Here is a 13,362-nt window from a genome sequence, read left to right on the forward strand (position 1 = left end):
GGCTGTTTATCAACCTGTTAGTTACTGTTGCTGGTATTTGCCATCTTCCTTTGTCCACCCGAGGGCTCTCATTTTGTCGTCTGTCCTCAATCTCTGCAGCTCCAGTTCTGCCAAAGCCCCACGCTTTTCCCATGCCTCCACTCTGTGCATGGGCTCTGGTTGTCCCCCTTGCGTGCAGCTAGAATGCCACGAAATCCCTTGCTATTCTAGCTGAAAAAAAACAAGTCAGATCCACTGTCAAAGTCTATGGATTCACTGTCTTTCTGCAGCAGGATTTCTTACACAGTTTATTTCCCAGTTACTAGCAAATGTAGTTCCCCTGAGCACATACCTTTATATCTGCCAATTAAGGATAAGATAATTTAGTCTAGGATTTTTAGAAGAAACCCAAAGGAAGTACACATTCAATTCACACTGAACTTCACTGACTTGAAGCTCTATCCCTTCTCTGTGCCTCCGAAATCCCCAGCAGTAGCTCCCTAATTGAGCTGCCCTGAACACATCCTCCATCCAACTGAATACGGTAACGTCAAACTTTAAGTGTACTTGGATCTCAGGCTGAAAATTTTATACTTGGCTACCAAAATCTTTTTTTTATCCTGGACACTGTTGTATTTCACATTGTTAAATACCCTGAGGATGTTTTAAGCTCAGTTCATATCACCTTCCTCTGCATGTATTGTGTGCAAAAGAGAAATGTGGGTTTGGAGAACAAAAGAACCCATGCGTGAGTGTTGTGGGTAAACATAGACATCTGTCTTTGGAAATCGAGGCCTCTGTATTGATTGAACCAAGTCTAGCAAGAGCAGAAATGAACATATTCGTCCGGGAACCATTTGCATGTAGCAGCGATTGCACAGGGCAGAGTATTTTATCTGAAGTGTCTTCAGTGAAAGAAATTAAGCAGGAGCTGGGAATGTGCTTATCAATAGACCTTATTATTCTGCTCATCCTTTGATAAATGAACATAGCAAGTTCTTTCAGGCTCCCCTCAATCTTCTACTTGTTTGTGCTGGACTTCATTGATCCATATTTAGCCCTCCCTGATAATGTGACATGACAGGAAATGTAAATGGCAAAGTCAATGAGCACTTTCTTTCAGTTGAAACAAAGCAAGTCATATCAACTATCAAACTCTTTGGATTTATATTCTTTTTTGAAATAGAATTTATTACCTTGTTAGAAACTAAAACAAACACAAAAAAAGTGTGCAACCATTTTTTGTTATTGTAGTTAAAGGAGAACAATTTTATGGGAGGAGTGTCCTCTGGGCATGCTCCTGTCAACTCTATCAAACAGGGAGGCCAAGAATGATAAAATTCAAAACCTGCAGCTCCTGGTTCCTTTGGGAGTCCCATTACAGTAGTACAAGCTTAAAAAGGGAAGCATACAACCGCAGCCAAAGGCTTTCAACGCTATTTTAGGTAAGCTGATCTGCATGAAGGCCATTGTAATCTCTTGTGCTGCTCAGGTTTTAGGCGATATTTTCGTTTCATAATGCTGTTTCTGTGTCCACTGAAAACATCTGCTTAGATGTGCCAGGCTCGATTGTGCACCCTGTTACATCACTTGGCAAATGAGGTCACCTCAAGTAAATAGCAGTATTATGGCGAGGAGAATGAAAGCCCCAGGATTTAACTGTTAGGACTCCAGCTGCAACCCATTGTGATGGCTGAAAATGATGCGGCAATGCTGAAAAGGCTCAGTGGCTGCAGGGCACAAGGCAAGCGACAGGGAGGACTCAAACACAAGTAACCACGTCCCTCGAGATCCTTTTTCCACAGTGCCAAACACTGACTGAGGGCACGGGCAAGGGCATGGGCGCGGGCATGGGCATGCAACCATTGTGCAAACTCTCCTGCTCAGAGTCAGCCTTGCTTCACGTGGAGTTAATACATGCAGCCTATTTGTAGCAGCAGTAGTGTATTTTCACGTGGTGATTAATTCACATGGTGATTCACTAAGCTGAAGCACATTGTTAAGATGAGGCTTTAATATAACAACATGCAAACTACAGGCGTTAGAGAAAACAGCTTGGGAGAGAGGGAGAAGGGCCTGTGGGATTGCCTGGCTGCCTCCAACCATTACCAGACGAACTGCCACCGCCTCACCCAAACAGGGTCCAGAGCTTGCACTGCAGCCCCAGTCTCCTAAAGTGTGATTAAAATTTACCAGACGGATTCTTGCTCTCAGCTGATGAAAATTCATGGGCTGTATTGGGTGTGATAAGAAGTAGGCACTAGTCCAGGCTGTGCTGAGCCCAGGCGCGTGCCCGGTGTGGGGCTGGGGGAGGGCGATGCCCTCAGGCGACGCACGTTCGCTCAGCCTGCGGCCTGCTTGGCGCCCAGAGCCACCGGCAGTCCCGCGGGTAACGTGCCCCGCTTTTTCCAGCATGTAATAAAGCCCTGCGCAAGCTCCCGCCCTGCAGCGGACACCTGCAAGGGGAAGAGGGGCAGGAAAACGCGCCTGCCGGGCCCCGGTCTTCCTCCGCCAGCTTGGAGACCAACGCCACTCGCTGCCATCGTTCCTCCCGATGCCTTTTCCGTCATCTCAAATCTGCATTTCCCTTTATTTTCTGTTAGACCGACCGACTACTGAAAATCGTTAAAAGCAACTTATCCAAATCCACCTTTGAGTTAATTTTGGGCCGAAGGCCCTGATTTATAGTAACGGGACCTAGGGACCAACAATAAAAAAGAAAAATAGCAGCTATTAAATCTGTGAAAAGGAAACGACTCGGAAAAGGAGAGAGATGCCAAGCTAGCCTCTCCAGCAATGGCAGAGGGGAGTCAGACTTACAGGACCATATGGCTTAGACATACTTTGAATAATCTCCTCCAATTAAAATTAAAGCCAGTTTTATATAAAACATCTGTTTTGTGAATTCAACAATTTGGGCAAAAAAACCATCAGGGGATACTTTAAGTCCTTCATCGTGTTCTTGGTTTGTCTGTTCAGACCGTACCCACTTTGAGGAGCTCATATCCCTGAAGGAGCAGTGTTGTGGTTTCCTATGATGCTACCAAGCATCAGTGCAGGCTTTCGCAATTCTGTATGCTGGGCTCCCCACCCATGCCGCCTGCAGCATTCCAGCCTTCGTCGCAAAGCTGTGTGCGTTTTAGGAGAGCCCAGAGCACCTGAGGCAGGTCAGCGAAGATCAGCAGAGGGTTTGCAGCGAAGGGGCAGTGCCGGAGCTGGGCCGGGCTCAGAGATGGGAAGGCAGATCCTTCCATCAGCCCTGTGCGCTGCTCTCATAACTGCTGGGAGCTGGGCATGGCTGTCCACGGGGGAGGGTATCTACTTAATGTAATCAGGCCTATATCTGTCTAAAACACAGTGGTACTTAGCCACTAAATCCCGATTCCTGCATGCTGGCAGAGGTAAAGAAGAGAGCACAAGATTATCCCTTTTCTGCCTTCACACACTCACTTCTTACAGCAGGACCATAACAGGAAACCATAGCTTTGAAGCAATGTTTGTCTTGGAAATGTCTGGTTTTTATTTGACAAGGGGAGGGAGAGCTGTTGCGGGCATTGTTTGAAACTATATCACTTTTCATAACTCCATTAAAAGTGCAACTGTGCAGACGACAACATACCTGTCTAAAATAATTATCTGGGTTACAAAGGAAATATAATCTGCGGATATGTGTATCGAGCAAATTTGATCCAGTGCACAAACCGAGATTCGCTTTGTTCTAAAGCATCCCTAGGGTGCTCTTATTGTGCTTTTCCTCTGAATATCATTTGCTTCCTTCTCGAGAGGACATCAGCCTGAGGTCTCTCCTCCAGTTGTTGTGAGCCATTGCTCCTAGTTCTTCACGTAACTATTTTTATTTCAGTGTAATTTAAAAGCAGAAGTGGCTAATCAGGGACCTGAAGGCCCTAATCATTCCTTGACGTTGACATCAGGGAAGCTGTGGGTTCTCTGGTAACAAGCAAACAGTGGGGATCATACCGAGCTGGGAACACAGTCTGAGGGGGAACAGGGCTGCTGAAACATTATTTGATTCCTCCCTTCTCAAAACTCTGGTCAGGGCAGAACGCCTCAGTTAGATTAAGACAGATATGCATGGTGCCCACTCTTTGCCCTTGCAAAGTGCGCTTGTCCCTTGTCTTTCTAAAGCTTCTGTTGGACTTGAATTCTCTTTCTCCAGTGGTACCAGGTATGTGACACAGACAACTGAGTTTCTACTTTAAGGTCATCAGCTGTGTAGACCTTTTACTATGCACACTTCACCTGTGCTGCTCCTGGGGATGTTTCACAAAGTTCCTGGCCAGAATACATGACCAGATTTTGTGTGCTTGCTAGCAGTGTCTTGGGAGTTCATGTCTGATGAATCATCTGTTGACTGAAACCCTTGACCTCCCAGATCAAGATTGTCTGCTTTGCTCCGACTGTGCTGGACATACAAAAGAAAGCAACTAGTCAGTACTCCCTGATTTCAGTCTATCCTTGTGCTCTTGTGCTCCCATTAACCCTGGGTGAGTTTAAAACTTCTTGTGGCTGTGAGTTATGGCAGGTGGGGGATTACCTTGGAGGGTCTCAGCCATCTGCCTTTCTTACCTTCTGCAACAGGGGTTTGGAGCCATTTGTGCTGGCTCTGTGGCACTGAGGAAACACAGATTATACCTGCTCCATTTTATGCTTCTCCAAGGAAGGGAAAAGAATAGAATTTGGGTACCAGCTCTCTAAGCCAAATGCCATGAGAAGATCTTCAGTCTTACAGGATCAAATAGAGACTGATGCAGTAGTTCAATTTGTTTGGTGAAACAAAGTGAGTCTGGTCATCTTTATCTTTGAGAGCATTTTTTATACTTAGACATGCTGTTTAATTTGGGTCAACTTTAGTCTCACTTTCTGGAAAAAAGGCTCCAGAAATAATTCAGACAGCTCCATTCAAGCTGTTCTGCAGATGTCAGCATATGCCGGAGTCCAAAATCCAGCACAAATCAGGATATGGTTGTCTAGTAGGCACTCCACCAAGAGATGCTGGACAGGAAAGTTATGTGCTATGTGAGACTGTAACACCAGATTTCCTTTCCATTAGTATATTTATATGTCCCACGTGCCACCTCTGTCTCTTCTTCCTGCTGTGGAATAACTTACTGTGTCCTGATTTATAGAATGCTGCACATCCAGATGCCTCTGTTGTTATCTCCTCGCTGTGAGGAGCAAAGCTTCTACATTTGGGCTACAGAGCTGTCACTGTGATCCCAGCCATGTGTTTAACTAATTGCTTAAATATAAAGAGACCTCCTGGTGAAGCTCAGGCGGTGTTCCTCTCTGGTCAGACAAAACAGAAAGGTGGGAAGCACCAACTCCATCTTGACGGAAGACAGGTAGAGGGGCCTGAGGACCAAGAAAGACTCAGAGATGAGCCAGGTATTCTCCACTAGATTTCCAATTCTGAACTTAATCCAGAGCAATTCTGCTGATCGTAATAGGTTACCTCTGGTTCATCTCATAGCTCCTAAGCTCCCCATAGAGACACCAAAGCATTCACCAGAATTGCCAGAGCTCTCAGCGCAGCATCCTTTAGGGCTATACAGCCTTTAGAGGGAGAAGTGTGGGTGACTCAATGTCCACACTCCAAAGAGAGCCTGTTACAAATTAAAACTAAAGAAATGCTCTAGTACTGAAATTCCTCAAATGCTTCTTCTGAATTTGATATCTCTCTCTAACCTCCCTGTAAAAAGAAAATCTCTACAAAATTACAGAAATGTTCACAAAGAACTCCGCAGGGAATAACATTTCTCATGCCTGTCCCCCAGCTAGAGCAACAGCTCCTGGATCTATTTCAGTGCAGACAGAATCAATGTCTAAGTGGCCTTATTCACTTTTTGAAATCTCTTGATAAGAATGCAAATGCCATTCTTGCTCTCACTGCCTCTCTCACCCTTTTGAAATAGGCTGTTTATGGTGACTAAATGCTTCTATCCAAAACTGGCTGTCATCCAAACCCAGATGGGCAGAAAGCCTAAGAGCAACAGAAAACTAGCAATTTATATTAGGACACAGTGCCGCACCACACAGAACGCTTTGTTTAAACTAGCAGAGCTCTGTATCTTTTTGAATATATGTAAATAACCGGCTAGTATGGATTTCTACAACAATGTTGGTGTATTTCAAAATACTTAAATACTCTGAGCAGTTCTTCTGACCCTGATAGAATCATTCTCCATTGCTGATTCTTTGACTGAAAATCAGATGTTGGCTTGAGATTTATACTGCAGAGTACAAAACTTCTTACCTACCTGAAATATATTGGGTTTTACCTACATCAGTAGATGCTGTGCACTACTGATTCTGCTTCTGAATAAGATTTTATGATTGAAAAATATAGTGAAGGGGAAATTGAAGCATTTTAGGAGCAGAAAAAAGAAAAGGAGATAAATATGAACAAAGGATACAGCAATTTTAATAGCAGAGTATGCTGGGTAATTTAGTGTAGTCAGCTGGGCTGGGCATTCTTCTTTACATGAGAGGATACTCGTGTGTTATGTACTGACAGAGCATCTTTGGTAGTTGCAAGGCCTTAGGCCAAACAAACGACAAGTCTGTAAGCTTTGGCAAAAGCATGCCAGCTTGAGCTTACTGTCTTCGGGCAGTGAGACTCAAACAGAGCGGATGCAAAGGTGAGAGACAGGTATAATGCACTGAAATTTATCCTCCTGTTCTCTGTTACTACGTAGTTATGAGAAGGGTCTGACCAAACTATAGGCTTGGAAATGGGGAACCCCAGATGTAACTGCTCTGTGTACTTCACTTGGCAGTGAGTGGCAATGACTGGCAATGAGATTGCCCGAGCAGTAGTCACTCCTCAGCATCCAGCCCAGGGATTCAAACACAGCTCTGAGACAAGGAACCGCTCAGATATGTGCAGCATCTGCCCCAGGGCTGGCTGGGAGGGGAGAGCAGCATGAAAACCCTGGCTGTGGTCCAGCTCATAGGGTCTCTCCCAGGAGCATCAAATATAGTTCCCTGACATAACAGGTAGCCAGGTCATCTCTGTTATGTGCCCTCAAATTTCACAGATCACAATGTGGTTTGTGAGCCTCTGAGAAACTGAAGACCTTAATTATGAAAGGACTAAAACCTTAATTATGGCACTGTGCCACAGGAGGGAAGACCAAGCACACCGATGTTTTGCACCCTTGTAGAAACAAACAATTGAAATGCTGCTATATTTGCTGGGGCAGCTATTTATTCCCTTACTCTGATACAACCACCACATTACCACTATTACCAGTTCTCTGCCTCTCAGAGCTTGGGTTCATCATTTAGAAGCAGTGTGAGATCCATTGTGATTTGCAGGATAAACCATCTAGGTACCTGTTTAAGTGCCTGAGGAATCCTTCTCCAGACATCCATCTCCCAAATCCCGACTCACCCTGTTAGAGATCTATTCATTCCCACTTTTCGTTCAACTGGAGTGGGCTTAGTACTAGTTAAGATCTATTTTAGAGGGAAGGAAGGACAGCCTGTGACCTGATAGGTCATTTCCATCTGTAGTATAATGATAAATATGCCTCTGGTGTTCAGCCTTGCTTCCTCTGTCTGCTGCTTTGTGGCCAGAAACTAAACAGATGCAGCAGTGGCCATGCACACACACTGTGATTCGGGAAAGACCATCTCATGGTAATCGTGCACTAACCAGTACCTGCTGGTCCCTGGAGCTGAGCTGGCTCCTGTGCTTGGAGCAGCCTGGATGCCCCTGCACCAGGATGTGTCCATGCCTGGGATCATTTTGGTGGCTTGCATTTCACCCTCCCACAGCTGCCAGGCACTTGGTGGGGTGTTCCCAGAAGCAAAAAGGCTCATGTAAGTCAGGACAAAGCTCATTCACCAGAGTCAGTGTCTGACATGAACTGCTCGCATCGATGCTCAGGGGTGAGTGAGCAGTGTCCTGCGGCACAGAGGGGAGTTTTCAACTGCTGTGTGCCTGGGTCCCTGTCTGCACTGGTGACACGGGGAAAGGCTCTACTCTAGCTCAGGTTTGATCTGCTTTAGAACACCGAGATGAAAACACTTGCATGCTGAATGCAGAGTGACGCTGTCTAGCCCAGGCAGAAGTCAATGCAGAGGACGGGAGATGGTGGCAGGCAGCGTGGAGACAGGCTGGGGGTCCTGCCAGCTGCTCTCAGGACATACAGCACATTTCCTCTGGACTGCTCGGTGCCCTCCTGCTTCCTCATTTGCATTTTGCTATTTGCTTCTGCCATTTCCTTTTCTTCCTGATTTTCAGGCTATTGCTTGCTGTGTAATTCATTAGATTTGTCCCTGTGTCAGATCTTTCAGTTTCGCCTTGTGCTTTGCAAGGGCATGTTGTCTTGTTATTTTTATTTTAATGCCTCTCACTGATCTTCTTGTACCTTACACAGATTAGACTGCTGCCTGGATTTTAAATATATCCAGTCAGTGGCTTTAATGTGTTTTTTATCACAGGAATAATAAAAGTGAACATAACATGTTAAAATATGAAGCCATTTACCTGTGAAGTTCAACCTTAAGGGCATTCTCTGTTTTCTTTCTTTTTCCAAACCAAATGCAGTATGTGTGAGAAACCAGCAGCCCATCTGTATTCCAGTTTGCATTCTCTGAGGTAGAGAGAAGCACGATGTACTTCTCTGAGATTGGAAAATTACTCTCTAAAAACGAATTAAGTAACTAATAGCTTGAGGGATCACTTCATAGGTGAAAGGATTTCTGTCATCGGGAATCAGATGTATTTGCATTATTCCTCAGTGGCTTACAAATTGTATACATGTTAGTATAATATAAGCTTTTTAGAGACGTTACTTTGCTGTGGGTTAATTTGGTAAGTAAATGTTCTTTGTGGTGTGATGGTATGTAAGTCACAGAACAGGGATGGTAAATACTTGGAAGCCCTGGGCAAAAGGAAGGAACTCCTTTTCTGTTTTTTGTGGTCGGCACCTAAAAATTATCTGCGGGCCCCTACCTGAGCTAACTGCTTGCACCTACCACCTGCACCTGTAAAAGGGAACCCTCTTAATTCCTCCTGCCAACGAGGGGGTCTTCTGCTGTAAATGATTTATTTTAGCACCGGCTCCTCCAGCGGTGCGTTGGAACATGAGGAAGCCCTGGTCCACGTTTCCATCCAGAGGATGTTGGAGGAACACGTGATATAAATTCACACGGTTTCCAGGGAGCCGAGGGAGGTCAGCTCCCCGCCTCACACATCAAAGGTAGGCTTCTAAAGCCGGGGCCGAGAATATCTCCCCTGCTGAGGAGGAGCTTGATCACACCAGGTGCCGAGCAGCTCCTGGAGGAGACGATTACTTCCAGTTCTCAGTGTATTAAATAGCTATTTTTAATTAATCAGAGAAAACAGAGCTTGGAGCTAGGTAGTACCTGGAAGTCATGGAGCACACCTGCCTCCTCTGGGATAATGTTTACAGGTATTGCCCAAATTGAAGCATCTGTTTGTATCACAGATGTTTAGTTATTCGAGGAGGGATGGACAAAGGCTTGCGGTACAGGCATTTTAGGTTAGCTGCGCCTTAGGCCGCTGTGCAGAGGACAGTGTCCCGGGTGAGGTGCGAGGAGCTGCTTAAGGCAGCGCTTCCCAGGCTGATGCTCCCCAGGAAGTACCTTGTTAGTCCCAAACTTTCCCAAGTGCTGTCTTCACTAAGTCTTTTTCCCTGGGATATTTCAGGGCTGTTTCACCTTTCCTGCTTAAGCAATAAAAATGATTTATTTTTCAAAAATCAACCCGAACTGTCTGAAGAAATTCTTTTAATATTCTGGAACATCCTCTGCCCACATCATTGGAAACAAAACGATGGGTCTTGGGATCCTGTCAAGGATGCCCAGACACCGCACATCCTACTTAGATAAGCACTTTGAAGACAAGCAAGAGTTAATTCTTTATAGCAAATTAGCTTTAGTGATGGCAAACACGGACACCTAGTGGTACTCGAGTGCAGGGCATGTAGATGCTTTAAAGTTATTTCTGGAAGAGAAGTAGATACAGCAGAGTGTTTGTTCACGTGTTTTCCCCTAAAAGAGGGAGAGATTTGATTATTTTCAGAGAAAGTATCATAGATAGCATAATGTAGGGGAAAGAAAATTTACTTGGCAAGGAGTAGTGAAAGAATTTGGGGAAAATCATCATATTTGGTAAGATTTGTTAGTGTATTTACCAAGAAATAATGAGATTTTTTTCCTTGTGTCTTAAATATCTCATACCATACCAGATCAGACAACATATTGGATCAGAAAGATTTTCTATCCCTGAATTAGTCCATAGCAAAGAAATCTCAGTAATATTATAGCAATATCTTATTATTATTATACCCGTGAATGTTTATATTCCTGTTATGGCAAGATTATGTCAGCATGACGAATGATGGGTTTGCTGATAAACTGCACAGCTAGGTGCTAAACTGATCTCTTGTGCGCTTTCATCAACCCACTGAGCTCTTTCTGCCAGGATTAATGCGAGCACGTTGTCTGAATGGCCTTGAACAGCTGCCACGGTTTGTTTCGGTTTTTTTCTATTTATTTACAAATAATCTTTCAGAGAAATATTTCCTTCTTCTTCCCCAAATCTAGCATTTCGTCTACGGCAGAGACACAGGACAGGTGAGAACCAGTCCTTGTCCACTGACCCCTTTCTGTAATTGTAAATCTCACCTCTGTGAATGGGATTTCTTTCGCGCCTGCATTAGACACACAAACCACTATGCCACTGAGTGGGGAGACAGGCTGTTCCTGTGGGAGTGTGTGTTCAGGGCTGCTTGGGCTAAAATAAGGGATTCTGAGATTGTACCAGCTGAAGAGTGAAGCCCGTAGCGATGAGTGCGCTCTCCTCAAGGGCTCCCCCATTCAAGCTGATAAGCAGATCCCAGTTCTCATTGATTTCACGGAGATACTCAGCATCTTACAAGATTTCTCCCAATTCAGTTGGATTTAGAAGTTGTTCTTTTAAAAGCATTTTATAATATGCTTGGGTTTAAATTCATATCCTAAGAAATAAGGAGGTTTACAGTATTACACTGTTTTGAATCAGTTTGTTTACTATTCTCATCTTAATAACTTTTGAATCAGTAGAATAATTTCTATCAAATTTGACACTGGAATAAGGACCTCAAAGATTTCTGCATGCTTCAGGGAAGCAGGCAGCACTTAGAAGAGAAAGACCCAAAAGAGGGCCCCTAATGACAGGCAAACAGCAAGAAATTCACACTGCAGAGGAGCATTAAGAAAGATTCCTCACACCAGAAAACGTTAGATTTGTGCTCACACCTTTTTAGATACCAAGAATCGACCTCTGAGATCCAAATCTGTAAGAAAACAAGCTTCATTAACTCTGCTGCTTGTGCAATCACTTCTGTTTTGTTCTGCTCTATACACAAGCGCTTATATATCTGGTCTCTGGTTATATAGCGACTACAATTAAACAGAGACCAGTATTGTTCATCAAGTCACGGGGTGTGAGGCTGAAGGAAAGCAGCAGGTTGCCAGCGCTCAGTACGGAAGTAAGACGATACATTTATTCTTAGGTACAGATCCTGGAAGTCAGCATATAATCAATCACTCTACGTTTATATATTTACACCTCTGTTTTCCGTCAGAGAGCATGGGAGGAACTTTTCTGATCTGCCCAGTCAGGATTCCCTAGTCTCAGTCTCCCAAGAGGTCCCTCCACCGAGTTTGGAAAGTTGAGGGCATGTTTCTTGTCTTGCAAAAAAATTGTGGCTGTTTCCTCACTGCACTGGTGGCATGTGGGAATGTGTCTAGCTCACGCTGTAGAGGGATGAGTTGGAATTTGTCCTGCCATAAGGGCACAGCACTGAGGCAGCCTGGGCTATTGCCAGTCTAGAAAGTCACACCAGAAACTAAAGCAAGAAAAAAAGCAAGGTTTCTGATGGACACCCACAGCTAGAAAATTCAGCCACAGCTAGCATTCAAAAGGTTACTGGGTGGGTAGCTTTGATTTCTCACTTCAGCCCAGCAGAATCAGTAAGAAGTAAAGGAAACCGGGGCCACAACATGTTGAACTTTGACAAAAGAAATTATTAACTTGGCTTCTAAGGAGTACAAATTCTGTCTTTGCCAGTGTAAATATGATGCAAAGATGATTGCCTTCATCCTGCCCTCTCTAACTTCTATTCCTGTTCTTTTTTTTTTTCTTCTGTTGAACCTGGGCAGTTGTCTGGAGGGTGTGAACTAACCGTGGTGCTCCAGGACTTCACAGCGGGCCACAGCAGCGAGCTGAGTGTTCAGGTGGGGCAGACGGTGGAGCTGCTGGAGAGGCCAAGCGAAAGGCCAGGCTGGTGTTTGGTCCGGACCACGGAGCGGAGCCCACCTCAGGAGGGTCTGGTCCCCAGCAGCGCTCTCTGCATTTCCCATTCCCGCAGCAGTGTGGAGATGGATTGCTTCTTCCCTTCAGGAAAAGGTAGGCAACAGTTGGGCAGGTTTAAGACCGTTTTGGATTTCCCCTTTTGTATCATGTAAGTGCAAAGCTGCTTGGGCTGCTCTTGCAGTCGGTGTGGGTAAAAGACTGTTTAGTCGTTAGTGAGTTTTGTTACCAGATCTCTGTGAATTGGCACAGCACTAGCCTAACTCCATTTCCATGAATCAATGTTTGTACGTGTGCGTCTTTTGCTGTGTGGCAATTGTTATTGTCTTGACTTTATGGGCAAAAATAAGACCTTTAAACAACAAAGGTGCTAGGTTTTGTGCCTAAAAGCATAGAGGGAGGGAAAGTCATGTTGTATATATGCCCAGGATGCCCCAAACTGTGGATATGTTATTTTATGAGTGCCACAGTGCACACTAGTGCATGGTCTTTTAGTATATCCCTGCTGTCTGTCTATTGTTGCAAAGAAGCCACCAGTGAGTACTGGTACACTCTGTTGACTCGGGAACTAGAGACATTGTGTGTAACGGCACAGCACAATGGGGAAAGAATCCTTTACACTTAGCGTGCAACAAAACACATCCCTGGTATTACCCTGAGAGCTTGGGCTTCACCCGCAGTGAATGGTGAAATATTGTTTGTCTCTGTGGTGTCTGTGGCCTATAGTTGATGTTCTGTTCTGAGCAACGTTGTGTCACGCATATAGCATCCATGCAACCAGGCATAGGAGACACTCCAGATTGATAGACCAGAACCGGGTCAGTTCAGCGTGGCCAGAGCGGGTCTCCTTTTGGCTGTGATTCTGCTTCTGGCCACGGACAACGCAAGTAAGGTCCAGGGTGGAAAAACCCCTGTCATCCCACTCCCGTCTTCAAGCCCACAACCTGAACTGGCTTTTTAAAAAAAAAATTTCCCTCTGCATTAAGGGAAATAGAATTTGATCCATTTTTGTTTGAGCAAGTTAAGCTTGGTGG

The 13,362-nt window shown here is 44.8% G+C and overlaps 1 protein-coding gene across 1 annotated transcript in view; it reads left to right on the plus strand.

Moving 5' to 3' along the window:
- Window positions 1-12,424, plus strand: part of KALRN (kalirin, RhoGEF kinase) — a gene marked incomplete at both ends in the record, with an annotated part of 118,096 nt that extends 105,672 nt beyond the window's left edge. The window contains one exon of the mRNA XM_010285342.1: window positions 12,178-12,424. Coding sequence (XP_010283644.1) covers window positions 12,178-12,424 — 247 coding nt within the window. The remainder of the gene's footprint in view (window positions 1-12,177) is intronic.
- Window positions 12,425-13,362: the final 938 nt, after the last annotated feature.

The sequence above is a fragment of the Phaethon lepturus genome, unplaced genomic scaffold (assembly GCF_000687285.1).
Source record: "Phaethon lepturus isolate BGI_N335 unplaced genomic scaffold, ASM68728v1 scaffold7044, whole genome shotgun sequence".
Lineage (NCBI taxonomy): Eukaryota > Metazoa > Chordata > Aves > Phaethontiformes > Phaethontidae > Phaethon > Phaethon lepturus.